A 26,162-nucleotide genomic window follows, 5' to 3' on the forward strand; every position below is an offset into this window, starting at 1 on the left:
TGTACAGGGGAGGAGGATTATTTACTACCAGTTCTGTAGTAGCCTAAATTCTGTCAGACCAAGCTCTAGTGGAAAGCCTTCAAGCGGGATGGAGCATCATTGTGAATAATCTGTGAATGGTGGTCATGTTGGAAAAGCCCTTCTGTGAAAAGTATCATGTGAAAGATTAGGTTTGAAAATTATACTGATGTTTGTGGTAGACTTGATGTGGCATTTTGTTTGCTTGCTGTGCTTCTGTCAATAAATATGGGATGTCTGTGGCTATAGGAAAATGCCTGTATTTATTACTGTATAATCTGGTAAAATTGCGCCCCCTTGTGTTTTTTTTTTGTTTCATTCAAATGTCTATCAGTATCAAAACGTAACTCAGCGTTGCAAAACTTGATAAACAGTTTCGAAGCATAGCATTATTGCTATTTCATATTCTTCGCAACCTCAACAAGACTCATATGTACTGCATCGCCATCACGATGAAAGCACTGGATGGGCTGAGCGGCTCATATTTCCAGCTCCTCTGAGAGGTCGGCAACCATGAAACGGAGCCTTCTATTGGCTGGATTTTATGCCCCGCCATTGGAACCTGGAAACAGCGCCATAATCAATTACATTTGATTTATCACAAGGAACGTTTGTGTGATGCGTTTAGCTAGCAATGTGGAAAGTGATTAATTCAATACGACGCTGGGTTGCTGCTAGGTGAAGTAAAATATTAACGTGTGGATTTACCGCGGATATGACTGCTCTGTTGTTGATGTTGCCGAGGAAGTCTTGAGGACAGCGGCTTGAAGACAGTTCTCCGAACATTTAAGCCAGCCATCAGGACTCGGTGGCACGCGAACCCAAATGCTAGCTAACTGCTTAACTAGCTAGCTAGTTGTCTGATACGATAGCGAGCTAGTTAACTAGCTACGTTTGGTGAAGAAGATTACTGTATGTACTATGGTCACAACTTGGACTGACAAATAGGTAACATAGCATAGGGTGTGTGAGCTAACGCTAGCTCGGTAGTTACTGTAACAGTTACAGGAGCTAGCTATGCCATTTGCTAAGTTTGCCAGATGGTCAAAGTCCTTTAACTAGCTAACTACAGTAGCGAGCTAGTGTTACCTTGCCAGCGAACGTTAGTAATGCTAGTCTTTTGGTGTCAGTGAATTGCTTACATGTGTATGGTGTCATGCACGCACATTTATATTTTACCCAGTGTTTGGCCTTGACATAGGATGTCAGTGTTTGCCTCAAAAAAAGTCAAAGCCAGTTCTTGTTGACAGAATATCTCCTTTCCTGTCCACAGAAATGAGTGTTCAGGTGAATTTGAAAGGACTACCATCTCACGTCCTGGGCAATGTTTACAAACCAGATAATCTGAAGATGACAACAAGGTATGTACATGTTTCCTTTGTATATATCAACCCTGGTACATTTGTCATTTGTTTCCTAATAATTCCAATACAATAACAATTCCCACTGGGAAGTTTCAGTCTGACAGTATTTGACAATGTTAACCATACCACAGATCACCAGAGAACGCTCTTGCTGCCCTCACCTTCCCCAAATCCAAAGTGGCCCTATGGGACCCCACACCTAATGGGGATGTGGTTAGCCTCCACCTCTCCTATTACAGGTAGGCTACTGGTTTCTTTTTGCATCTCAGTAGTCCAAAGTGGCTTTCTCAACTCCATCCCATTGCCTGTACTGATTTGAAATACTTGGCCGGTGTAAGCAATATGTCGGCTCACTTTCATCTGCTTAATTTTCTCAAGTCAGTTCAGTTGAAAGAAAGATTATTGAAACGCACCCTTGATTGTAATTAGATCATGCTCTGCCTTCACTGCTAAAAACCTGTTTTCTATTGAACAGAAATCCCAGGCTACTTCTTGTGGAGAAAACTCTTCGCTTGGCCCACCGCCATGCTCGACAGAGTAACAAACCCCAGTTCAGCTGTTACTTGCTGGGGACTATTGCTGTGGATTCTGGTGAGATGTATTTTTTTTTTCATGACAAGTATTGCATTTTTTTTTAGTTCAAGAGCAAACACACATTTTAGATGGAAAATAATTATTTTATACTCATGATAATGATGGATTGGATATGCTTGCTAAGTACGTACTCTTAGGTTTAGCTCTTTTATATTGAAACTGTCCCTTGTACCTCCCTTCACTTGCTTGATGTGAACTCTTCTCTCTCCACTCTTTCTCCAAGATGAAGAGGGTGTGACTTTGACTCTGGACCGGTTTGACCCGGGCCGGGAGCAGCCTGGCTCCTCAGGAAAGGTGCCCACTGCCCTGATGCCTGGGGACGTCCTGGTGCCCTGTGTGCTGGAAACCCAGGGGGTCTCTGCCACAGACACCATGGTTCACTCGGCAGAAGACTTCCACATCTCTTTTAAGGTAAAATGAATATGTTAATGTCTGCACTGAAAGTAAATGCCCTCTTATCACTCATACAACACTGTGCAACTATGCATTGTGTGAATAAAATGAGTGCAGTTGAAGTTTTTATGAAGATACCAGCAATAACCATACACTTACCATATTTTCTTACCCAATGCTGTGTTTTCTAACTGGAATTGACATTCATCCCAACTGTACGTTAAGTTCAACCCACCCTCTTAACTGCCTAATGAGAGAGCACACATTTTCTGTTGCCTGGATAACAGAAGGAGCATACTCCCTCTACTCCTAAGTTGGCAGTTATTGCAACCTGTCGGCAACAGGTGTTGCTAATTACTGAACCCAGGGCTCCAGACTGTGACCGCATTTGACTGCGAGTTAAGCTTTTAATTGGTCACATTGGTGCAAGCTGCACTTTCTACCTGGTCACTGCAATCAAAACTACCAATTTTTTTGGGCGGATAAAACCATGATTTGGTCAAACCGTAAAGTGCATTATGCCACAGATTATCCATTATATGGACCAGATACTCTAGTGCAGGGGTATTCAACTCTTACACTACAAGGTCTGGAGCCTGCTGGTTTTCTGTTCTACCTGATAATTAATTGCACACACCTTGTGTCCCAGGTCTAAATCTGTCCCTGATTAGAGGGGAATGGTGAGTTTGAAGGCTCTAGTGGCTGCTCTAACAATGAAAACAAACGTCTTCAAAAATGGACGGCAGTCAGGAGGACGCATGATCAGGTGGGACCATTCTAGCCAATGAGAGAGCAGATGCATGCACAACGGTTTCCACTAGTTGCCACAGTCAAAATTGGCTGTATTGTAAATTCATGAAAAGAAAAATATGCATTTTGGTTTTAATGTAGGGTTAGGCATACAGTTAGTAGTGTGGTTAGGTTTAAAAACAGATTTTTAGAAGATAAATTGTAGAAATAGGCTGTGTTTATGACTTTGTGGCAGTGGTAACTAGTGACGACCAGGCAAAACTCTGATAGTTTTTTTTCTCAAAGTTGGCAGGTTGTCACGGCCTACTTGTATACTCGTAACAACCTAATCATTATGAAACTTCTATTTGATCAAATAAATAAGCCACACGTAGCAAATCAGCCATTACATTTTTTGTTAACCAAATTTGAAACTCATTGACCTCCATACAAAAACTCCTCCCTTGGTGAGTGAAAAAAACAAAAACACCACCTGCTGGAGAAGACAGATTTTGGGCCCAGTTATCCCTCTCGCTTTGCCTCTTCCTCTCTGATTATCCTCATGATTCCTGTAATGAAAGTGTGTGCCCTGCCGCTGTGCCTGTTTCGCTGGGCCCGGTTGCTCTAATAAGCGAGCCAGGGCGTCATTTATCAATATTGCGTAGAAACTATTCTAAAATACTACTTAGGAACGGAATTTAGAATGTTCGTACACATATAAAAAGTGTGACTTATCAAACATTCCTACGACCTTCATACGCACACTGGTAGGAGATAACCATTGATAAATACTAATTGTTCTCAGCCTCAGTGCTCGTACGTGACCCTGGCTATTTGCATTTCGAAACACCCCTAATTAACCATATATGGTCAAAATAATCCCTTTAATGCCCGTGGGAAATATACCCCGTACCATGAAATACAACGGCGCAACCAAAGAAAAGCTATGAAACAATCTTTTCCGAGACTAAAATAGAGGTGCTAGTGTCAGAGATTGAGAACAACCAAAAGGTTTATTTGGCTTGCTCAGTTGTGGCTTGGCTAGTAAAAACAAAGAGAGGACCATTAGGACAATTCAAGTTGCTTTAGCAATAGCAAATATACTTCAGATGAGTAGGCAACACTCTCCAATAAGACATCCATTCTCAACAGCTCCCGCCTGTAGGCATATAGGCCAACATTGCTGTTCTGCAGAATGAATGAGTAGTGCGTCCCACCTGGCGAATTTGCCACCACATTCAGCAGCGTCTTTTGCGCTTCATATAACATATCACCTGCACATTAAGAGTGTAAGTATTTTCTGTTCACATAGTTGAACTCATTTTGGGACGGTGCTTTTATGGAGACGTGGGTGCCGTCTATTGTGGCGTTAGTATTTGGGATCCCATTGATGATATCATGGGAAAGAAACCCCTCTTGACTTCATCCTGTGTGATGGTGTATGGAAATTGTATGTGTTACTGTTCGTTTTGCTGGCGACTTGCCTCTAATTTAATAAATGACTGTACTGTGGTCAAATTACATGATATAGCCTGTCAAGATATGTTGCATTAATTCTAAATGGAAGTACAATGAAATTGAAAAAATATTAAATTATTACTCACAATTTCACACATTTTCAACATATACAGTACCAGTCAAGTTTGGACACACCTACTCATTCAAGGCTTTTTCTTTATTTGTACTATTTTCTACATTGTATACTAATAGTGAAGACATCAACACTATGAAATAACACATATGGAATCATGTAGTAACCAAAAAAGTGTTAAACAAATCAAGATATATTTTATATTTGAGATTCTTCAAATAGCCACCCTTTGCCTTGATGACCGCTTTGCACACTCTTGGCATTCTCTCAACCAGCTTCACCTGGAATGCTTTTCTAACAGTCTTGAAAGAGATCCCACATATGCTGAGCACTTGTTGGCTGCTTTTATTTCTCTGCCGTCCGACTCATCCCAAACCATCTCAATTGGGTTGAGGTCGGGGTATTGTGGAGGCCAGGTCATCTGATGCAGCACTCCATCACTCTCCTTCTTGGTAAAATAGCCCTTACACAGCCTGGAGGTGTGTTGGGTCATTGTCCTGTTGAAAAACAAATTATAGTCCCACTAAGCCCAAACCAGATGGGATGGCGTATCGCTGCAGAATGCTGTGGTAGCCATGCTGGTTAAGTGTGCCTTGAATTCTAAATAAATCACAGACAGTGTCACCAGCAAAGCCCCCCCACACCTCCTCCATGCTTCACGTGGGAACCACACATGTGGAGAACATCCGTTCACCTACTCATCCGTTCACCTACTCTGCATCTCACAAAGACACAGCGGTTGGAACCAAAAATCTAACATTTGGACACATCAGACCAAAGGACACATTTCCACCGATCTAATGTCCATTGCTCGTGTTTCTAGGCCCAAGCAAGTCTCTTCTTCTTATTGGTGTCCTTTAGTAGTGGTTTCTTTGCAGCAATTCGACCATGAGGGCCTGATTCATGCAGTCTCCTCTGAACAGTTGATGTTGATGTGTCTGTTACTTGAACTCTGGAAGCATTTATTTGGGCTGCAATCTGAGGTGCAGTTAACTCTAATGAACTTATCCTCTGCAGCAGAGGTAACTCTGGGTCTTCCATTCCTGTGGCGGTCCTCATGAAAGCCAGTTTCATCATAGCGTTTCATGGTTTTTACGACTGCACTTGAAGAAACTTTCAAAGATCTTGAAATGTTCCGGATTGACAGACTTTCATGTCTAAAAGTAATGATGGACTGTCGTTTCTCTTTGCTTATTTGAGCTGTTCTTGCCATAATATGGACTTGGTCTTTTATCAAATAGGGCTATCTTCTGTATACCACCCCTACCTTGTCACAACACAACTGATTGGCTCAAGCGCATTAAGAAGGAAAGAAATTCCACAAATTAACTTTTAAGAAGGAACACCTGTTAATTGAAATGCATTCCAGGTGACTACCTCATGAAGCTGGTTGAGATAATGCCAAGAGTGTGCAAAGCTCTCTTCAAGGCAAAGGGTTGCTACTTTGACGAATCTTAACTATAAAATATATTTAGATTTAACACTTTTTGGGTTACTACATGATTCCATATGTGTTATTTCATAGTTTTGATATCTTCACTATTATTCTACAGTGTAGAAAATGAGGCCGGTTGGACGTACTGCCCAATTCTCTAAAATGATGTTGGAGGCGGCTTATGGTAGAGAAATTATCTGGCAAACGCTTTGGTGGATATTCCTGCAGTCAGCATGCCAATTGCATGCTCCCTCAAAACTTGAGACATCTGTGACATTGTGTTGTGTGACAAAAATTCACATTTATTGGCGTTTTATTGTCCCCAGCACAATGTGCACCTGTGTATTGATCATTGTGTTTAATCAGGTTCTTGATATGCCACACCTGTCAGGTGGATGGATTATCTTGGCAAAGGATAAATGTTCACTAACAGGGATGTAAATAAATGTATGCACAAAATTTGAGATAAATATATGGAACATTTCTTGGATCTTCTATTTCAGCTCATGAAACATGGGACCAACACTTTACATGTTGCGTTTATATTTTTGTTCAGTATATTTCAGTTGGTTTCCTCACTGTTCTTCGACAATTAAGGCAAGGGCTGTTTTCGCATCTCCTAACTCCACTGCTGCCTCCGCCGTATTGCTTTCAACACCAATATGCTGAGTAACTTTGCTATTATGCACATAGCAACATGGTCTAGAAAAAAGCGGCAATTCAACAGCGCACTGTTTCAGACCGCGGACAGCGACCACTTACCATGCGGGAGAAAGTACATTTGTTATAAAATAATATTATTTTGATGAGTGTTCTTATGTAATACAACCATATACAATTTCAGTAGAACATGTCTTAGTGATGGACTGTGCCATCCCCAGGCGCGAATCAGACCGGTGTCTTGTACACCATTAATTTGTTCATCTTTTTTGCTATATGCTCGACTAAAGAAATCTCGGTCGACCAACAGCCTATCGACCAAACAATCGACCTGTCGACTAAATGGGGTTAGCCCTAGTAATTAGAACAAGTCGTTTTGCGTCATACCCGTGGTATGTTGTTTCATATACCCCGGTTGTCAGCCAATCAGTATTCAGGGCCCGAACGACCCAGTTTATAATTGCCGATCTAGCTAATGTGTTTTGAGGTCCCACTTCCTCAGCTGGTGAATTAGCGTCAATTGAATTAGGCCTGTATATAAAATTAGTGAACATAAAGATGAAGGCAAATTCACCTCTATTGAACCCAAAAAATATGAATGTTCTGGAGCCTTATTTTGACAGTAAAATATAACAATAGCCTAATTGTCAACCCAAAATTCATGACAATCACTGGATTAGGTTGCATATCAAAATATCTTGAATCGTGCATTCCTGTTTGGACATGTTAGATGTACTAACTTATTTATTGAATACCATCTTAGTAACCTATTACACTTTTTAATAAAGCATTGTGAATGACTGACTTTATAAGATCGCTATTCATTTTCCTATTCTGTGGCGCCACCAATGTAAATTTTTTGGTGATACCAAATCATGGGCTGGTGCCACCAATAGAACTGAAAAAGTTAGTGTCACCAGGGGAAAACGTTAGTCCGGAGCCCTGGAACTGCCTCTTGTGAGAAGCAATGCCACCATAGAATGTGCCCAACTTAAACAGCCCAAACCCATGTCTCCATCCTTCCTCCCACCGTACTTGTTCAGATGCTCCAGCACTGCTGCAGCAGCCGGGAGTCCCTGGACCTGTCCAAGCTGCTGGCCCTGCGAGCCCACCTCAGCTGCTCCCAGCAAGCAGACAGCCTGGGCTTCTGCCTGCGCTGGGCCGCTGCCGCCCCCGGCAACACCTTGGACGCTGTGCCCGTCCGGCCCGTGCCCATCATCCCCACCGCCTTGGCCAGGAACCTGAGCAGCCGGTCCAGCCTCACCCAGCCGCTACACAGCTGCGCCAGCCGCAAACAAGGGTAAGGATTAAGGACATAACATGGAATAACATTATAGACAAGTCATGTCAATCATTCTTTTATCGCTGTGTTATTTAAGCAATAAGGCACGAGGGGTTGTGGAATATGGCCAATATACCACGGCTAAGGGCTGATCTTTGGCACGTCGCAACGCAGAATGCCTGGATACGGCCCTTAGCCATGGTATATTGGCCATATACCACAAACCCCCGAGGTGCCTTATTGCTATTATAAGCTGGTTACCAATGTAATTAGAGCAGTAAAAATACATGTTTTTTCATACCCATGGTATATGGTCTGATATACCACGGCTGTGAGCCAATCATCATTCAGGGCTAGAACCACCCAGTTTTATAATGGATAATGATTGCTTCTGCTCTACATTTTGTTCAGCTTTCTGACCATGGATCAAACCCGGAAACTGCTGCTACTACTGGAGTCTGACCCGAAGGCCTATACTCTTCCACTGGTTGGAGTGTGAGAATGCCCTCCATTGACATTATGTTTTTCGGCCAACGTGTTATTATTTTGTATGTCCGGGGGGAAAAAAACTCCATTCATTGGAGATAATCTGAACCCCAAAAGGATTTATCCTTCCTTTTAGTAGTCAAGCTGTTAGTGTGTGTGAGCCACCTCATTAGCAGTAGTGTACAGTTTGGTTGACGTGCTTGTGTTGTTGTCTGTGGCAGATGGTTGAGTGGGGTCACCCACATCTACAACCCCCAGGTGTGGGCGTGGTGTCTGAGGTACCTGTTCAGCTCCTCCCTCCAGGACAAGTGAGTGGGATGCCTATCTGTTCACATATTACAAATAGCACACTGACTGTCATTTCTCACTTGGCTAAAGGTAGCCTGGCTCCATACTCTGTGCTGTAGCAAATTCTTGTGTGCTTGTTATGCCATACACCAACGAACACAGAGGAGTTTGCTAAAGCACAGCTGATGTGGACCAACATGCTAGGCACTTTGTAATAACGTTCATGAATAAGCCACAATCAATTATTTTAAATGATTATAAATGTTTATGAATTGTTACGTTTCAATGCTTAAGATGTTTTTTTTTTTTTACGAAATATGAAATATTTATTAATAGTTAATCAGTGCTTATTCATGAAAGTTAGCTTTAAATGTACATGTATTGTGTAGAATAGGGATTTGTCAGACAGCTCTATTTATGAGATTTCTATCTGCAACATTACACAACATTTTCACACCGTAGCAACATTTTTTGCAATGGAATACATAAATCAGTGTTCTTATTGGTTCAGGTGGGCTACCTTCTCGCTTCAAAATATTTTATCCTTAATGAACACACCCCTGATTTATTATTGGGTTCCAGGGTGATGTCTGAGGGCGGTGCGTTCCTGGTGGTGCTGTACTCACTGACCCACAGGGAGCCAGAGTTCTACCAGGTCCAGCCTTGCAGTGGGCAGCAGGACATGACCTTTCAACTGCTCACCAGCACCGAGTCACTCACTCTCTACAAGGTAGGCACACTTATGCCTGACTCAATCTATCGTGCCGACCAGAACCATGCTCTGATGGCTCGGACATTTCCCTTTCACATTGAGCTTACCAGCACGGTTCCAGCAACTATGGTCCGATGCATAAGGAGGCCAGTGCAGTTCAGCTTGGTTTGGCTCAGCTCAGTAGAATGAAAAGCCCTCTAGTGGCCTTTACCCACTATTACAACAGAATACAGAATTTAAACATGTTGGATAATCCATGTCAATATGAGACTTGATTTATTTTGTTCCTTGTCTGTGCAGAATGTAGAGGTGTCCGAGGGCCGTACTCTGCAGTTTGAGCTCAGTGCCGAGACCCAGAACCGTGAGGCAGAGTTCTTCAGGGAACTGGTGTCCTGTTCCTCCTTCAGAAGGTATACAGGCTCTACTCTCAAACATCTGCAGTAACAATATTACCTAGACTGAAGCAGTGGATAGGGACTCAATGCTGTGTCTGTCTGATTGGTGGCTTTTTGTATATGTGTTGGGTCACAAGAAAATTGTTAGTCTTTTGTTAAATACTAACTGAACTCATGAGAACGATACTCTTAACAGGATTTTATGACTTCACAGGAATTGCTGTGCGGTAGAATAGATTTCATTAGTCAATGGGCTCTCCAGTGTTTGACGGTATCTGTCCTCCTTCTCTCCCTCAGCCCTGCGTCAGTGGCAGTCTCTCCACAGGACAGGCTGTCAATCAGCGACCATGACTCTGGAGTGGAGGATGAGGACCTCTCCCCCAGGCCCTCCCCAAACCCACACCCTCTCACCCAGCAGGTCAGCTCTCTCTCTCGGTCCCTCTCTCTTGGTCCCTCTCTCTCTGTGTCTCCCTCTGTCTCTCTCTGTGTCTCCCTCTGTCTCTCTCTGTGTCTCGCTCTCCCTCTGTCTCGCTCTCCCTCTGTCTCGTTGATATATATGTTGAAGAGGGTGGGGCTTAAACTGCATCCCTGTCTCACCCCATAGCCCTGAGGAAATAAATGTGTTTTTTGCCTATTTTAACTGCACACTTGTTGTTTGTGTACATGGATTTTCTAATGTCGTATGTTTTTCCCCCAACACTACTTTCCATCAATTTGTATAGCAGACCCTCATGCCAAATTGAGTCAAAAGCTTTTTTGAAATCAACAAACCATGAGAAGACTTTGCCTTTGTTTTGGTTTGTTTGTTTGTCAATTAGGGTGTGCAGGGTGAATACGTGGTCTGTCGTAAGGTAATTTAGTAAAAAGCCAATTTGACATTTTCTCAGTACATTGTTTTCACTGAGGAAATGAACTAGTCTGCTGTTAATGATAATGCAGAGGATTTCCCCAAGGTTGCTGTTGACTCATATCCCACTGTAGTTATTGGGGTCAAATTTGTCTCCACTTTTGTGGATTGGGCTGATCAGTCCTTGGTTCCAAATATTGGGGAAGATGCCAGAGCTAAGGATGACGTTAAAGAGTTTAAGTATAGCCAATTGGAATTTGTGGTCTGTATATATTATCATTTCATTGAGGATACCATCAACACCACAGGCCTTTTTGGGTTAGAGGGTTTGTATTTTGGCCTGTAGTTCATTCAATGTAATTGGAGAATCCAGTGGGTTCTGGTAGTCTTTAATAGTTGATTCTAAGATTTGCATTTGATCATATATATTTTTTGTCTGTTTGTTCTTTGTTATAGGGCCAAAAAGATTGGAGAAGTGGTTTACCCATACAGTGGGGGGAAAAAAAGTATTTAGTCAGCCACCAATTGTGCAAGTTCTCCCACTTAAAAATATGAGAGAGGCCTGTAATTTTCATCATAGGGACACGTCAACTATGACAGACAAAAATGAGATTTTTTTTCTCCAGAAAATCACATTGTAGGATTTTTAATGAATTTATTTGCAAATTATGGTGGAAAATAAGTATTTGGTCAATAACAAAAGTTTCTCAATACTTTGTTATATACCCTATGTTGGCAATGACACAGGTCAAACGTTTTCTGTAAGTGTTCACAAGGTTTTCACACACTGTTGCTGGTATTTTGGCCCATTCCTCCATGCATATCTCCTTTAGAGCAGGGATGTTTTGGGGCTGTCGCTGGGCAACACAGACTTTCAACTCCCTCCAAAGATTTTCTATGGGGTTGAGATCTGGAGACTGGCTAGGCCACTCCAGGACCTTGAAATGCTTCTTACGAAGCCACTCCTTCGTTGCCCGGGCGGTGTGTTTGGGATCATTGTCATGCTGAAAGACCCAGCCACGTTTCATCTTCAATGCCCTTGCTGATGGAAGGAGGTTTTCACTCAAAATCTCACGATACATGGCCCCATTCATTCTTTCCTTTACACGGATCAGTCGTCCTGGTCCCTTTGCAGAAAAACAGCCCCAAAGCATGATGTTTCCACCCCCATGCTTCACAGTAGGTATGGTGTTCTTTGGATGCAACTCAGCATTCTTTGTCCTCCAAACACGACGAGTTGAGTTTTTACCAAAAAGTTCTATTTTGGTTTCATCTGACCATATGACATTCTCCCAATCCTCTTCTGGATCATCCAAATGCACTCTAGCAAACTTCAGACGGGCCTGGACATGTACTGGCTTAAGCAGGGGGACACGTCTGGCACTGCAGGATTTGAGTCCCTGGCGGCGTAGTGTGTTACTGATGGTAGGCTTTGTTACTTTGGTCCCAGTTCTCTGCAGGTCATTCACTCGGTCCCCCCGTGTGGTTCTGGGATTTTTGCTCACCGTTCTTGTGATCATTTTGACCCCACGGGGTGAGATCTTGCGTGGAGCCCCAGATCGAGGGAGATTCAGTGGTCTTGTATGTCTTCTATTTCCTAATAATTGCTCCCACAGTTGATTTCTTCAAACCAAGCTGCTTACCTGTTGCATATTCAATCTTCCCAGCCTGGTGCAGGTCTACAATTTTGTTTCTGGTGTCCTTTGACAGCTCTTTGGTCTTGGCCATAGTGGAGTTTGGAGTGTGACTGTTTGAGGTTGTGGACAGGTGTCTTTTATACTGATAACAAGTTCAAACAGGTGCCAGGTAACGAGTGGAGGACAGAGGAGCCTCTTAAAGAAGTTGTTACAGGTCTGTGAGAGCCAGAAATCTTGCTTGTTTGTAGGTGACCAAATACTTATTTTCCACCATAATTTGCAAATAAATTCATTAATAATCCTACAATGTGATTTTCTGGAATTTATTTTTCTCAATTTGTCTGTCATAGTTGACGTGTACCTATGATGAAAATTACAGGCCTCTCTCATCTTTTTAAGTGGGAGAACTTGCACAATTGGTGGCTGACTAAATACTTTTTTCCCCCACTGTACATCTCCGTTTTGGATAGATAGCTCTTTGTGTTGTTGTTTGTTTAGTGTTTTCCAATTTTCCCAGAAGTGGTTAGAGTCTGGATTCTTCAATTACATTGAGCTGATTTCTGACATGCTGTTCCTTCTTTTTCCGTAGTGTATTTCTGTATTGTTTTAGTGATTCACCATAGTGAAGGCGTAGGCTCAGGTTTTCTGTGTCTCTATGTTTTTGGTTGGATAGGTTTCTCAGTTTCTTTCTTAGGTTTTTGCATTCTTCATCAAACCATTTGTCATTGTTGTTACTTTTCTTCGGTTTTCTGTTACATATTTTTAGATTTGATAGGGAAGCTGAGAGGTCAAATATACTGTTTAGGTTTTCTACTGCCAAGTCTACACTTTCACTATTACAGTGGAACGTTTTGTCCAGGAAGTTGTCTAAAAGGGATTGAATTTGTTGTTGCCTAATTGTTTTTTGGTAGGTTTCGACACTACTTTCCTTCCATCTATAGTATTTCTTAATATTATTCAGTTATTTTGGCTTTGATGCCTCATGATTTAGTATTGCTCTGTTCAAGTAGACTGTGATTTTGCTGTGGTCTGATAGGGGTGTCAGTGGGCTGACTGTGAACGCTCTGAGAGACTCTAGGTTGAGGTTATTGATAAAGTAGTCTACAGTACTACTGCCAAGAGATGAGCTATAGGTGTACCTACCATAGGAGTCCCCTCGAAGCCTTCCATTGACTATGTATATACCCAGCATGCGACAGAGCTGCAGGAGTTGACCCGTTTTTGTTGGTTATGTTGTCATAGTTGTGCCTAGGGGGGCATATGGGGGAGGGAATGCTGTCACCTCCAGGTAGGTGTTTGTCCCCCTGTGTGCTGAGGGTGTCAGGTTCTTGTCCAGTTCTGGCATTTAGGTCGCCACAGACTAGTACATGTCCCTGGGTCTGGAAATGATTGATTTCCCCCTCCAGGATGGAGAAGCTGTCTTCATTAAAGTATGGGGATTCTAGTGGGGGGATATAGGTAGCACACAGGAGGAAATTTTTCTCTGTTGAGATAATTTCCTTTTGAATTTCTAGCCAAATGTTCCTGTTTTGATTAATTTAATAGAGTGAGTTAGATCTGCTCCGCGGGTCTGGGAGAGTGTCTCGCTGGTCTGGGCGGGGTGTCTGTTGATCTGTTGCTCCTGTGTGAGGTGTTGGGTCTGCGGTTGAGGTCAATATCCTTTAGGGTCCGGGCGAAGGTGGGCACTGCTGCCTTGTATAGGTGGACCTGGTCGTGAAGGCTGTTCAAGTCCAGGGTGGAGTGGTGAGCCAGGTAGACATTCGGTTTTGAGGCACAGTCACGGGAAATACTTGCGTTTACCTGCTGTATGGTAGCAGGGTGGAAGTATTTTCGTGGTAGCAGGGTTGAGATAACCACTTGTGTGTTGGGGAAAGTAGAAGCAGCTTTTTCTATCACTCCCTTGAGTGCTGTGGCCACCCTTTCCTGCTGTGTTCTCAGGTCGTTTGTGCCTGTGTGTATTATAATGTGACTGGGTGATCCTAGTTGGTCTTCAGACAGAAGGTCTAGGGCGCGCTGGGTGTTTGGACACCAGAGTCTCTGTCTCTCTGTCTGTCTGTCTGTCTGTCTGTCTGTCTGTCTGTCTTTCTGTCTTTGTTTGTCTCTCTCTCTTTCTGTCTCCTTCCTTCCTTTGTTCTTTCTTTCCCTCTCTTTAGAATGCTGTATCTGTGCTATAACCAGAGGAGATGGCTCGATTTGTCATTTGACGCATATAGCCTATTTGTTGTTAATGGCTGTGTTCTAAATGACATGCCTCCATGTTGTTTCAGACCAAGCGGGTCCACCCCTCTGTGCCAGAGCTCTCTCTGGTGATGGACGGCAGCTTCCTGGATGGAAAGACCATGGGTCGCCCTCATCCTCCCCTCCCAGCTCTGCAGCACAGAGGCAGTGCCCCTTCCTCGCACCAGCTCCACCTCTGGGCTGCCAGACCCCAAGGCCAGGGTCCCACCGTCCTCGGTGGCCCCCCTCCCATCAGAAGGCCCCTGACCCCTGCCTTGGCCCCCCAGGGCAAGGGCAGCAGAGGAGCCTCCCTCACCCCCGGGCAGCAGCCACCACCGTTCCGGCCCCCCTCCAGCAGGAAATCAGCCCCTCCGCAGGTCGGGAAGACGTTGTCTGCCTCTTCATCCTCCTCCTCCTCCTCCTCTCCAAAGACTGGCTCCTCTCCTAATGGATCAGTCCATCAGGCCAGGCAGTTCCACCAAGCCCCAGGTCACCCCTCTCACAGAGGGGCCTCCCCCGTCGGAAACTCTCCACAACCCAGCCCCAGGCACAGCCCCGCCCCCCCCCCAATCCCAGCCCTCATGCCCACTCACCAACAGCCCCCAGTCCATCCCAAGCACTTCCACAGCACCCCCAACCCCAACTTGAACCAGCCTTGTGGGTGCTGCTCCTTCCAACCACACGACCATACCCCCCTGTACCACTCCAGCCACTGGCAGGGGGCTTCAGGGCACTTCTGCTCCAACTCTGATAGTAACCCCCCCACCTCTCACCTCAACACCTCTCACCAAACAAACCTTCACTACAGCCAAGCGTGCCTCACCGGTGCCCCCCCCACCACACACCACTTCCCCTCCCTTGGGCCCTGCTCTCCCAGGGGCCGCTTGGAGCCGCCAGGCCCCGCCTGTCAGAACCCGTGTTGCCAGGCCCAGTCAACCCCCTCCCTCTCTCCCCTGGATGGGCCTATGAACCTCCTTCCCTCTGACGCCTACAGAATCCTGGTGGACCAAGACCGGCAGCTCAAGTTACTGCAGGCCCAGGTCAGGCTCTCCACGGTGTCATTGTGGATATCAGACACTGTACCAAATTACACAATCTTAAAGCTTTAGAACAGGAGTTCTCAACCTTTCTTACCCTGTTGATTTCAGATCCAGAAGCTACTTGAGGCCCAAGGGAAAGGAGAGAGCTCCTCTCCATCCACTGAGCAGGCAGCCATCCAGACACAGACCTCCCCAGGACAACAGACCAAGAGAAGTGTTAGCATCGCTGTTGGCACAGGTACTGGACTCATTCATCACCGCTTCTGGCAATCTTGGTCATTGTTTGTCTATCCACTGCATTTTGATCCAATTCTAGGCCTATCACTTTCCCGTTTCGAACTGTGCTTGTTTTTGCAAGACCGTGTGACGCTCTAGTCTCTTCAAGCACTGTGAAAATCGTATTTCTCACTTTATGGTTCATTTGCGATCTACTGAGAACATGGCCTTTTTTTTCTCCAGGTCTCCTGAATAGAAAAAGTGAATTCGGACTAACCCGTATCAATACACAGTATCAATACACCTATGGTTACTCTTTTGTTGTGTAACTGTCTTGATAAGACATTTTGCTTACTACACATATAGGGTATGTTCGTAAATTCACTCTGGAGTGCCAGACTGCGTTCTGGGCGTAAATTCAGAGCGTTGTCATATTGTCCGTTTGTATATTCAGTGTTTTGCTCTTGGAGCGTTCAGAGCGCACACTGGACGCTCTGGCCGAGGAGTAGGGTTGATCCGAGCGTTCCTCACGACGGCAGTCAAGCACCCAAGCTAACTGGCTAAAGTTGGCTAGCTTGCTAGCTACTTCCAGATACAAATGAGCTCATGAAAACCCCAAAATGTGAATATTGTGAAAAAGTTCAATATTGTAGACTCAAGGTGTCACACTCTAAACGGCTAACTAACTCAAAACACCTGCAAAGGTTTCCTGAGCCTTTAAATGGTCTCTGTCCAGTTCAGTAGGCTTCACAATCATGGGGAAGCCTGCTGACTTGACAGTTGTGCGGAAGACAGTCATCAACAACCTCCACAAGGAGGGAAAGCATCAAAAATTCATTGCTAAAGAAGCTGGCTGTTCACAGAGTGCTGTTTCCAAGCATATTCATGGAAATTCGAGTGGAAGGAAGACGTGTGGTAGGAAAAGGTGCACAAGCAACAGGGATAACCGGAGCCTTGAGAGGATTGTCAAGGAGTGGACTGAGGCAGGAGTCAGTGCATCAAGAGCCACCACGCACAGACGTATCCAGGAAATGGGCTACAACTGTCGCATTCCTCGTGTCAAGCCACTCCTGAACCAGAGCCAACGTCAGAAGCGTCTTACCTGGGCTAAGGAGAAAAATAACTGGTCTGTCGCTCAGTGGTCCAAAGTCCTCTTTTCAGATTAAAGTACATTTTGCATTTAATTTGGTAATCAAGGTCCCAGAGTCTGGAGGAAGAGTGGAGAGGCACAGAATCCAAGTTGCTTGAAGTCCAGTGTGAAGTTTCCACAGTCAGTGATGATTTGGGGAGCCATGTCATCTTCTGGTGTTGGTCCACTGTGTTTCATCAAGTCCAAAGTCAACTCAGCCATCTACCAGGAAATGTTAGAGCACTTCATGCTTCCTTTCTGCTGACAAGCTTTATGGAGATGCTGATTTCATTTTCCAGCAGGACTTGGCACCTGCCCACACTGCCAAAGGTCCCAATACCTGGTTCAATGACCATGGGATTACTGTGCTTGATTGGCCAGGAAACTCGCCTGATCTGAACCCCATAGAGAATTTATGGGGTATTGTCAAGAGGAAGATGAGCGACACGAGACCCAACAATGCAGATGAGCTGAAGGCCGCTATCGAAGCAACCTGGGTTTCCATAACCCCTCAGCAGTGCCACAGGCTGATAGACTCCATGCCACGCCGCATAGATGCAGTGATTCATGCATAAGGAGCCCCAACCAAGTACTGACTGCATGTACAAGAACATACTTTTCAGAAGGCCGACATGTCTGTATTATGTCATATTCTAATTTTCTGAGATACTGAATTTGGGGTTTTCATGAGCTGTAAGCCGTAATCATCAACATTTAAAAAATACAGCCTTGAACTATTTCACTTTTTGTGTAATTAATCCACGATATATATGAGTTTCACTTTGTCAGTTGAATTATTGAAATTACTTAACTTTTCCACAATATTCTAATTTATTGAGCTGCACCTGTATGTGACCAATAACATTTTACTTTATTTGACTAACTGTGCTGTTGGCAACAACTGAATTATGTTTTTTTGCTGACGTTTACTGACACTGGTCATATTCAGCGAGTTCGTAAATTCATCAGTTATTCTGCGCTCTGGCACACTCAGACGAGAGTGCTCTGAAATCGGAGTAGATGGCCAGAGTGAATTTACAAACGCACCCTTAGTTGACTAACTGCATCTCTCCCTGCTGTGTAGGTGCTAGTCTGTTCTGGGGCGTCCCTGTCGATGCCCCTGCTCGCGATGAGGAGCGCCCACAGCCAGAGTGGCACACCGACACAGGGCCTGGCGCTCCCGATGGCAGCAGGGCCTCCTCTAGTCGGAGCTCTGGCAGTGCCAGCCTTACCCACAGCAGGCACATAGATGGCTCGGAAGAAGAGAGCGGGGTCAGAGAGAGACGGGTGTCAGGCACACCATCCAACCAGTCAACGCACCAGAGGTAAGAGAACGGTTGGCTGCATTTCAAACTGTACGCTTGTTTTCTTCCATTGGCCCAGCCCTCAGTTTGAATTGACTGGAAGAATGAAAGAAAGTAATGGTTGTAGTTCACCACCTAGAACTCTGAACGGCAGTTTACACCATTTTACTCCCTCCATTTCACAAGAACGAGGCTTCAGTGATTTGACATTTTTTACATTTTAGTCATTTTAGCAGACGCTCTTATCCAGAGCGACTTACAGTTAGTGAATACATATATTTTTATACTGGCCCCCCGTGGGAATCGAACCCACAACCCTGGCGTTGCAAACGCCATGCTCTACCAACTGAGCTACATCCCTGCCGGCCATTCCCTCCCCTACCCTGGACGACGCTGGGCCAATTGTGCGCCGCCCCATGGGTCTCCCGGTCACGGTCAGCTACGACAGAGCCTGGATTCGAACCAGGATCTCTAGTGGCACAGCTAGCACTGCGATGCAGTGCCTTAGACCACTGCGCCACTCGGGAGAATGGAATAGACCAAGCTTTCAATCTGAAACCCAGCCACAGGGGAACATGGGTGATGTGAAAATATGCACGTGAGGGTGAGCCCTCACAACTGGCGTCAGAAGTGTGATACCACTTCTGTCACCAACTGTGACGGCTCACCCGCTGAACACCATCTGAACACTGGTGCCACCTTGTGGCCATTTCAGTAAAGTAATTTAACCGTAGTATGAACAGCATGTGTTTTTGTGCATTTCCTGCAGGACTCAGTCAGCATTTGGAGACTGTTCTTTCCAGAGTCCAGTGTTGGGGGAGAGTGCCAGCATGTACTACCAGTCCCAGTCTCCACAGAGGGACAGCACCAAGAGTCAGGAGCCCAGGGCGGTGGAGGATGATCAGCGGTTTTATCAGGATCTACTGGTAAGAGTAATCTTTTATATGGACTTTTATTTGCTCCATGTATGTCAACAGGAGACCATGATTTGCGGAAGAAAAAAATATACTTATGAGCCCGGCTCCAAGTAATTAGGCTATGTATTTGAATTTGCACCGTCTTTCATCCTGGTATACTTCTTTTGGAGAATGTTTCAACAGAATCTAGTATTTGCAGTGAAATGCTTAATACAACATGTTATGTGGCCAGCCTCCCTCCTGTGAAATCCCTTTGACTATCTGTCGCTTGGATCTAAACATATGAAAAGCGCTTATAAATAAAGATCTGACGTTCTTCATCCTTCCACAGGGCCAAGTGAACAGCCGTCTCCAGGGATCAGTGAACGAGGAGGTCAAAGAGGAAGAAGATCGAAGCACCTCGTACACACTGCGAGAGAGACACAGCTTGTCCCCTAGACAAGTGTCCCACTGTCAGTCCCAGCAGTCATCCCCTAGCCCTGTTCCCGTCAGCTCCCGGAGGCCGGAGCCCAAAGTAGAGCAGCAGCCAGGAGGAAGGGACCAGGTGCTCCACGCCACGCTGCGCCAGCTGCAGCAGCTAGGGGTCAACGTGGACCTGGACTCTGCCGACCCCGGGGGCAAGACCACGCGCAGCTCTGTAGAGAGTGCCAGGTATGTTTGCCTTGAAGTTTCAGGTTTACTTGACCATCTTTGCACGTAGGTCATAGAGGTAGTAGTATTATGGTATAACAAGAGGATGTTTCAGTTGTGGGAAATGGACCCGTTATGATGGTTACAGCCATTCTAACATGACAATAGGGGCCATTACAGTGGCTGTTTCTCTTACTTTCTTGCTCATTCTCATGTAAGCTCGACATAATTTAGCTACGTAGGTTACATTATGCAGAAGGTGTTCCTGTAACTTTGATTTAAAATGCAGCTTCCGTTTCCTTCTCCCCAGTACCCTGGCCGGCATCAACCCAGAGGCGGTCATCAGCAGACTGACCCTCCCAGAGTCGATGGGGACCAGCATGTGGGGCGGCAGCGTGGACCTCAGCCTGGAGGCCAACGCCATCGCCCTCCGATACCTAAGCGACCAGCAGCTCTCCAGGCTCTCTGTAGGGGGAGGGCAACAGCCCCCCGGGGCCCGTCCCAGGTTCAGCCCCTGCACACTGCTCTCAGAGAAGCCCCCAACGGAGAAGAACGCCATGGGACAGAGCAGTATTCTGTCTCCGAACAACATGTCTTTAGCCACCCGCAAGTACATGAAGAGATACGGGCTGATAGAGGAGGGGAGTGGGAGTGAGGAGGAGGAGAGGGCCGAGGGGGAGCAATCGGAGATGGGATACACTGTACAGTTCCATGTTCAACCGGAACAAGAAGGACTAGGAGAGTGGGAGCACAAAGGTTTGGTTCTGAAAAACATCACAAACGAGTTGCCCCACTCCGACCCTGTCCACCCCCAGGCACTGCATGCAGACTCTCAAAGCCAGCTACTCAGAGACTTGCGTCCTAAAATGCAGCTTTTGGCCCGCGGCGCCAAACACAGTTTGGAGAAGGAGAATGGCGCCAAACAGCGGCCATCTTTTGGAAAAATGCAGAGGGAGTGTCCTCAACCAGAAGGGTCGATGGGAAATTTCTTGGACCTAAGTAGACTTCGACAGCTGCCGAAACTCTTCTAAAGGACCCATGGGAACTAATGCAAAGGGAACTCAAAATGACAAATGAAATGTATTGTCGAATCCATTGGGATTTGTCAGTTTGCTTGTTTCCTTAGTAAGAGATTTTTAAATGCTTCCATACATTTTTGTTTACAATAAAAACAATTATGCCTCTTTATTTTAATCTTCATGGTGCTCATTGTAATGTATACATGTGTGTGTGACCGCTGATTGACAGAGATTGTTACCAAATCACCACAGTGCTCTTTTGTCTGTGAGCAAAATGATTCTCCTCTTTCTACTACTACCACTTGGAGGAGGGTGTAGTGTCATGATGTAGCTCTTTTCAATGGTGGCAGCTAGGTCCTTTCTATCTATTTTTATTTTAAATGCTTTTGATTTTCAACATGCCATGGATGCCAATTGTCTGAACCGTTGTAAAAGCTATTTAATTTACAGTTTGGCCGTTTATTGATAACCACTATACCAATCTCGTGGTAATTGATGTGCACCTATTTATAGTCAATGTTGGGATTTTTTAAAGTCTGATTACATGGTGAAACAGACTACATTCATGCCAAATTGTTGTACTTCTCAGTTTTTAATGTTGTAAATATTTACGTTTCTTTCATGCTGCATTGTTTTTCTTGTGTGTGTTTACATGAAATGCCTCGAGCATTATTTCTCATTTCCAACATTGAAATTTCTATTTAAGATTGCCTCAATAAATATGTACCTGATTCATTTACGTTTTCCACAGAAGGTTGTTTCTTTCTTTTGTGAATGTAAATTTTATTCTATTTAGTTAGCCCTCTACAGTCCCACAATGCCCACCCCAACCCAGCCTTCAGCCTTCAATCCCTGCAGTATTTTCACACCCCTCCGACAGACACTGTTAACCTCTCCTCACCGCTCTTCAAAAAATTGCCATGTCACAACAGGCATATATAGAAGAAATTGAGAGAAGTACTAGAGATTTCAATTGTGAAATGTTGCTTATCTGTGCTAGAACTAGGCTCCTGGTTAAAGCTAATGTTGTGGGGGGAATGGCCTATTCTGGGCTCAATGGAAAATGTGGTTAATCTCATACGCTAACAGCATGTCGGCACAGAGTAAGAGTGTAGCTCAGATATATTCATCCTATCCCTGCACCTGTCACTGATTTCTCTTTCTCCATCACATCTGTTTACCAGAACTACAGTTTTCACTCATCCATGTAGTAATGCAGCTGCAGGAGTATTCTAGTACTGGATACAAAGTTGGAGGGATTAAAGAATAGAAGGAATGCCGGAATAAAGTATTTTAATGTTTTCACACTTATGAATCGTGAGGTGAAGATAATTGTTCACCAACATCTTTCATGTGTGGTTTCACCAGTTGTCATCATTCTGCAGCCAGGTGCCCTGGTCTAGCACAATGCCGTGCTCCTCGGTAATTGCCCACTTGGCCTTATAGCGATGGTCCCCTGCGCCCTCCCCGAGGTCCCACACCTCTATAAACAGCGTCTCCTCAGGCACCTTCATGAAATCAGAGGTCAGGCCCAGTTTCTGGAGGTCAGAGGTCATCGGTATGGTGGTGGAGTCCAGATACTGGCCCAGGGCGTGGCTGAGGTGATTGCCTGGTGAAGTCTGCTGAGGCTGGCGTTGCACACTGCTGCCCCACAGGCCTGTCTGGTTCTTCATAACCTCAAGACGACAAGGTTCTTCTGCTCTATGGGATACACACAGCCTGACGTAACACCTTGTTCCTGGTCTGGTTCCATACTGTACTGGATGTGCTGTAGACAACTACCATCGTACAGTATGGGACCAGACTACCTTTTTCATAGTCTTCAAGGGAAATCAGAACTATTGAATTCTATTGGGTCATTAAATTAAAAGATCATACAAGTACCATAATGCAGTATTCGCTGTAATGATGTTTACCTAATGTCTGAAGTGTTCCAGGCATCTCCCATGGACTGACCAGGCTTGAGCAGGGTGAGATCACCAAAGATCTCCTCTGTCATGGTTGTGTTTTGCTCCAGGGGTGGTGAGGGCAGGAGGTTTGGAGGGAAGTATGGCCAATGGTCAGGTGTGTTGCATGATCCATTGAATGAAGTGTTTTTCCCAAGGTCAGTCAATTCGATAAATTCAGTCTCTTTGATCTTTCGCTGTTTTCTTCCATTTCTAGTTCTGGTTTTGGTCTCGGTGGTGCTAAAGCAGCATACAAAGAAAAAAGAACACCAAGCTCGAAACCATGTTTTACCTGCTTTCTTCATTTTGATAATGAGAATTTTACATTAAAAAATGTAGAATTGGAACTAACAAACAGGTTTGCATGGTAACGGTAAACATTCCAAATCATGTAACCTTTGTGACATCTATATGATGAGAATTTGAATTGTATGTTGACATCTAAGTTCTAATCAAAGAATTCTCATCTCGCAGTTTTGATTGAATATTGTTCCACTGAATTCAGACCCCAAAGGTGCTACCCCACATCTGATGTGGTGGCATAATTGACATCATCAACATCACTAGGGGAACCCCTCTCTTACTGGTGTTAAATAATTGTACATTAATCATTTGATTCAATGCAATTCCCCCTACTGCAAATCAAAAAGGTTATCTGTTCAGCTCCATATGTCCAGTGGTAACATCCCGCTGGGCACACACTGGTTGAATCAACGTTGTTTCAACGTAATTTGTCAACATATTGTGGAAATATATTTGAAAAAAAAATCATCAACCCGGACTGTTCTCATCTAATTTCAACCGGCTTTGTAAACATTGAAATTAGGGTAAAACCTAAACACATTAACTTAACCTGACTAACAGGTTGTTACATCAATCTAATTTCAACATAATCATCAGAACTATGGATATGTTGAAATTGAGTTGAAAATTCCACATAGAATTGTGGAAAACATCCCCACAGCATGATGTTACCACCACCATGCTTCACCGTAGGGATGGTGCCAGGTTTCCTCCAGACGTGACGCTTGGCATTCAGGCAAACGAGTTCAATCTTGGTTTTATCAGACCAGAGAATCTTGTTTCTCATGGTCTGAGAGTCTTTAGGTGCCTTTCGGCAAACTCCAAGCATGCTGTCATGTGCCTTTTACTGAGGAGTGGCTTCAGTCTGGCCACTCTACCACAAAGGCCTGATTGGTGGAGTGCTGCAGAGATTGTTGTTCTTCTGGAAGGTTCTCCCATCTCCACAGAGGAACTCTAGAGCTCTGTCAGAGGGACCATCGGGTTCTTGGTCACCTCCCTGACCAAGGCCCTTCTCCCCCGATTGCTCAGTTTGGCCGGGCGGCCAGCTCTAGGAAGAGTCTTGGTGGTTCCAAACTTCTGCCATTCAAGAATGATGGAGGCCACTGTGTTCTTGGGGACCTTCAATGCTGCAGAAATATTTTGGTACCCTTCCCAGATCTGTGCCTCGACACAATCCTGTCTCGGCGCTCTACGGACAATTTGTTCAACCTCATGGCTTGGTTTTTGCTCTGACATGCACTGTCAACTGTGGGACCTTATATAGACAGGCCTTTCCAAAACATGTCCAATCAATTGAATTTGCCACAGGTGGACTCCAATCAAGTTGTAGAAACATCTCAAGTCAATTTTAGAATAAGACTGTAACATAACAAAATGTGGAAAGAGTCAAGGGGTCTGAATACATTCCGAAGGCACTGTATATATATATATATATATATTGGGTGGTTGATATTATGTTGAATTTCATATTTGATAAGACATTATATTTGACCTTGTTTCAATGTCGATAGTAATGTGGTATGTTTGAATCAATGTCATTGTTTCAATGTTATGCCATCAACCTAAATAAAGAGGTACATTGAAATAAAATTGGAAGCCAACATTGACGCCTACTGGTATATGAGGGGTAATGCACTTCAGTCATAACAAGTCGACCATCCAGATGCCTCCCTCTATATATATATATATCCTGCTTAGCTTTGGAAACAAGCTGTGCTTGATTCAGCTTAGCCATCGTGTCAACACATTTAGATGTTGATCAGCTTCCATACTCATTTGCATACACTGCCTAAACATTGACTAGTTGAAAGTAACTCCTCTAACTTTTCTTACACAAGCAGTATGTGAAAGAAAATTAGGAGTAAGGTTGGGTTTATGTAGGCTACAGTGGCATCTGCTTTGCACAAAGGATACCATAATTTCAACATGAAGCATGGTTGATTGGATCTTTGGAAGTTTAGAAGTAGTTACCACTAGCCATATAATTCATTATGTTAATAATACACTTTTACGTTTGGATATTGTCTTTTATATATGTTATTCATAATATTGAGTATATATACTATCCAAGCAGTTTGTCTACAAATACATTATTGATATGTTGGATTCATGGCTCCATCTCAACCAAAAATCTAAGTTAAAGAATAGCACTAAATCAAATCAAACTTTAAATGCACTTCAAATAAAGTTTGATTTGATTTAGTCCTATTCTTCAACTTAGATTTTTGGTTGAGATAGAGATGTGAATCCAACATATTAATAACTTGTAGATTACATTTGAAATCAACCAACCAGCCTTCATATACAAGACAATATCCAAAGATAAAAGTGGATTATTAATATCATGAATTTAGCATCATATTTATAGCGCTAATGGTAACTACTTCTAAACTTCCAAAGATCCAGTCACCCATGGATGAATGATAGTATACCTAGCTACAAGTTTAAATGATGGTGTCCTTTGTTGGGTAAATCAGATGTCAATATAGCCTTCATCAACCCAACCTCACTCCGAATTTACATTCACATACAGCTTGTGTAAGAAAATGTAGAGGAGTTACTTTCAACTATTCAACGTTATTTAGGTAGTCTACGCAAATGAGTATGGAAGCTGATCAATGTCTAAATGTGTTGTCATAATAGCTCAGCTGAAAAGAACACATCTTCTTTCCTAAAGCGTAGCAGGGTATGCAAAGGTAGACATTTGGATGGTGGACTTGTTCTAACTGAAGTGCATTACCCCTCGTAGACGTCACTGTTCAGGCAGAACGCATTGACTGTAGCTAAACGTTTTATTTCAATATACCTCTTTATTTAGGTTGATAGCATGACGTTCAAACAATGGCGTTGAGTCAAACACACCATTTTACTATCAACATTGAAAGGTCAAATAAAATATGTTTAAACAAATCTCAAATTCAACATAATTTCAACCACCCAATTCAATACAGGATGAAAAATATTTTTTACGTTTCTATGTTGGATTGTCTACGCAATTTCAAAGTATACA

General features: G+C 44.1%; 1 protein-coding gene across 1 annotated transcript; it reads left to right on the plus strand.

Annotated features, from left to right (window-relative positions):
• The first annotated feature begins 1,298 nt into the window (after positions 1-1,298).
• LOC311130685 (SCL-interrupting locus protein homolog) lies at positions 1,299-21,652 on the plus strand. Its single transcript, XM_084163471.1, has 16 exons — positions 1,299-1,379; positions 1,514-1,621; positions 1,858-1,973; positions 2,200-2,387; positions 7,828-8,084; positions 8,478-8,561; positions 8,774-8,860; positions 9,423-9,570; positions 9,853-9,962; positions 10,245-10,365; positions 14,699-15,688; positions 15,797-15,926; positions 18,118-18,358; positions 19,107-19,263; positions 19,586-19,905; positions 20,195-21,652. Exons 1-16 carry the CDS (start codon positions 1,369-1,371, stop codon positions 20,913-20,915), a joined length of 3,789 nt encoding a protein of 1,262 aa, XP_084019597.1. The 5' UTR covers positions 1,299-1,368; the 3' UTR covers positions 20,916-21,652.
• Positions 21,653-26,162: the final 4,510 nt, after the last annotated feature.

The sequence above is a fragment of the Coregonus lavaretus genome, assembly GCF_964263955.1.
Source record: "Coregonus lavaretus genome assembly, chromosome: 6".
Lineage (NCBI taxonomy): Eukaryota > Metazoa > Chordata > Actinopteri > Salmoniformes > Salmonidae > Coregonus > Coregonus lavaretus.

What these genes read in the sequence shown, in the direction of transcription:
- LOC311130685 (XM_084163471.1), top strand. An exon ending in CACACCCTCTCACCCAGCAG is followed by an intron (nt 10,366 to 14,698) that starts GTCAGCTCTCTC and finishes ATGTTGTTTCAG; the next exon opens with ACCAAGCGGGTCCACCCCTC. An exon ending in TAGCATCGCTGTTGGCACAG is followed by an intron (nt 15,927 to 18,117) that starts GTACTGGACTCA and finishes CCTGCTGTGTAG; the next exon opens with GTGCTAGTCTGTTCTGGGGC.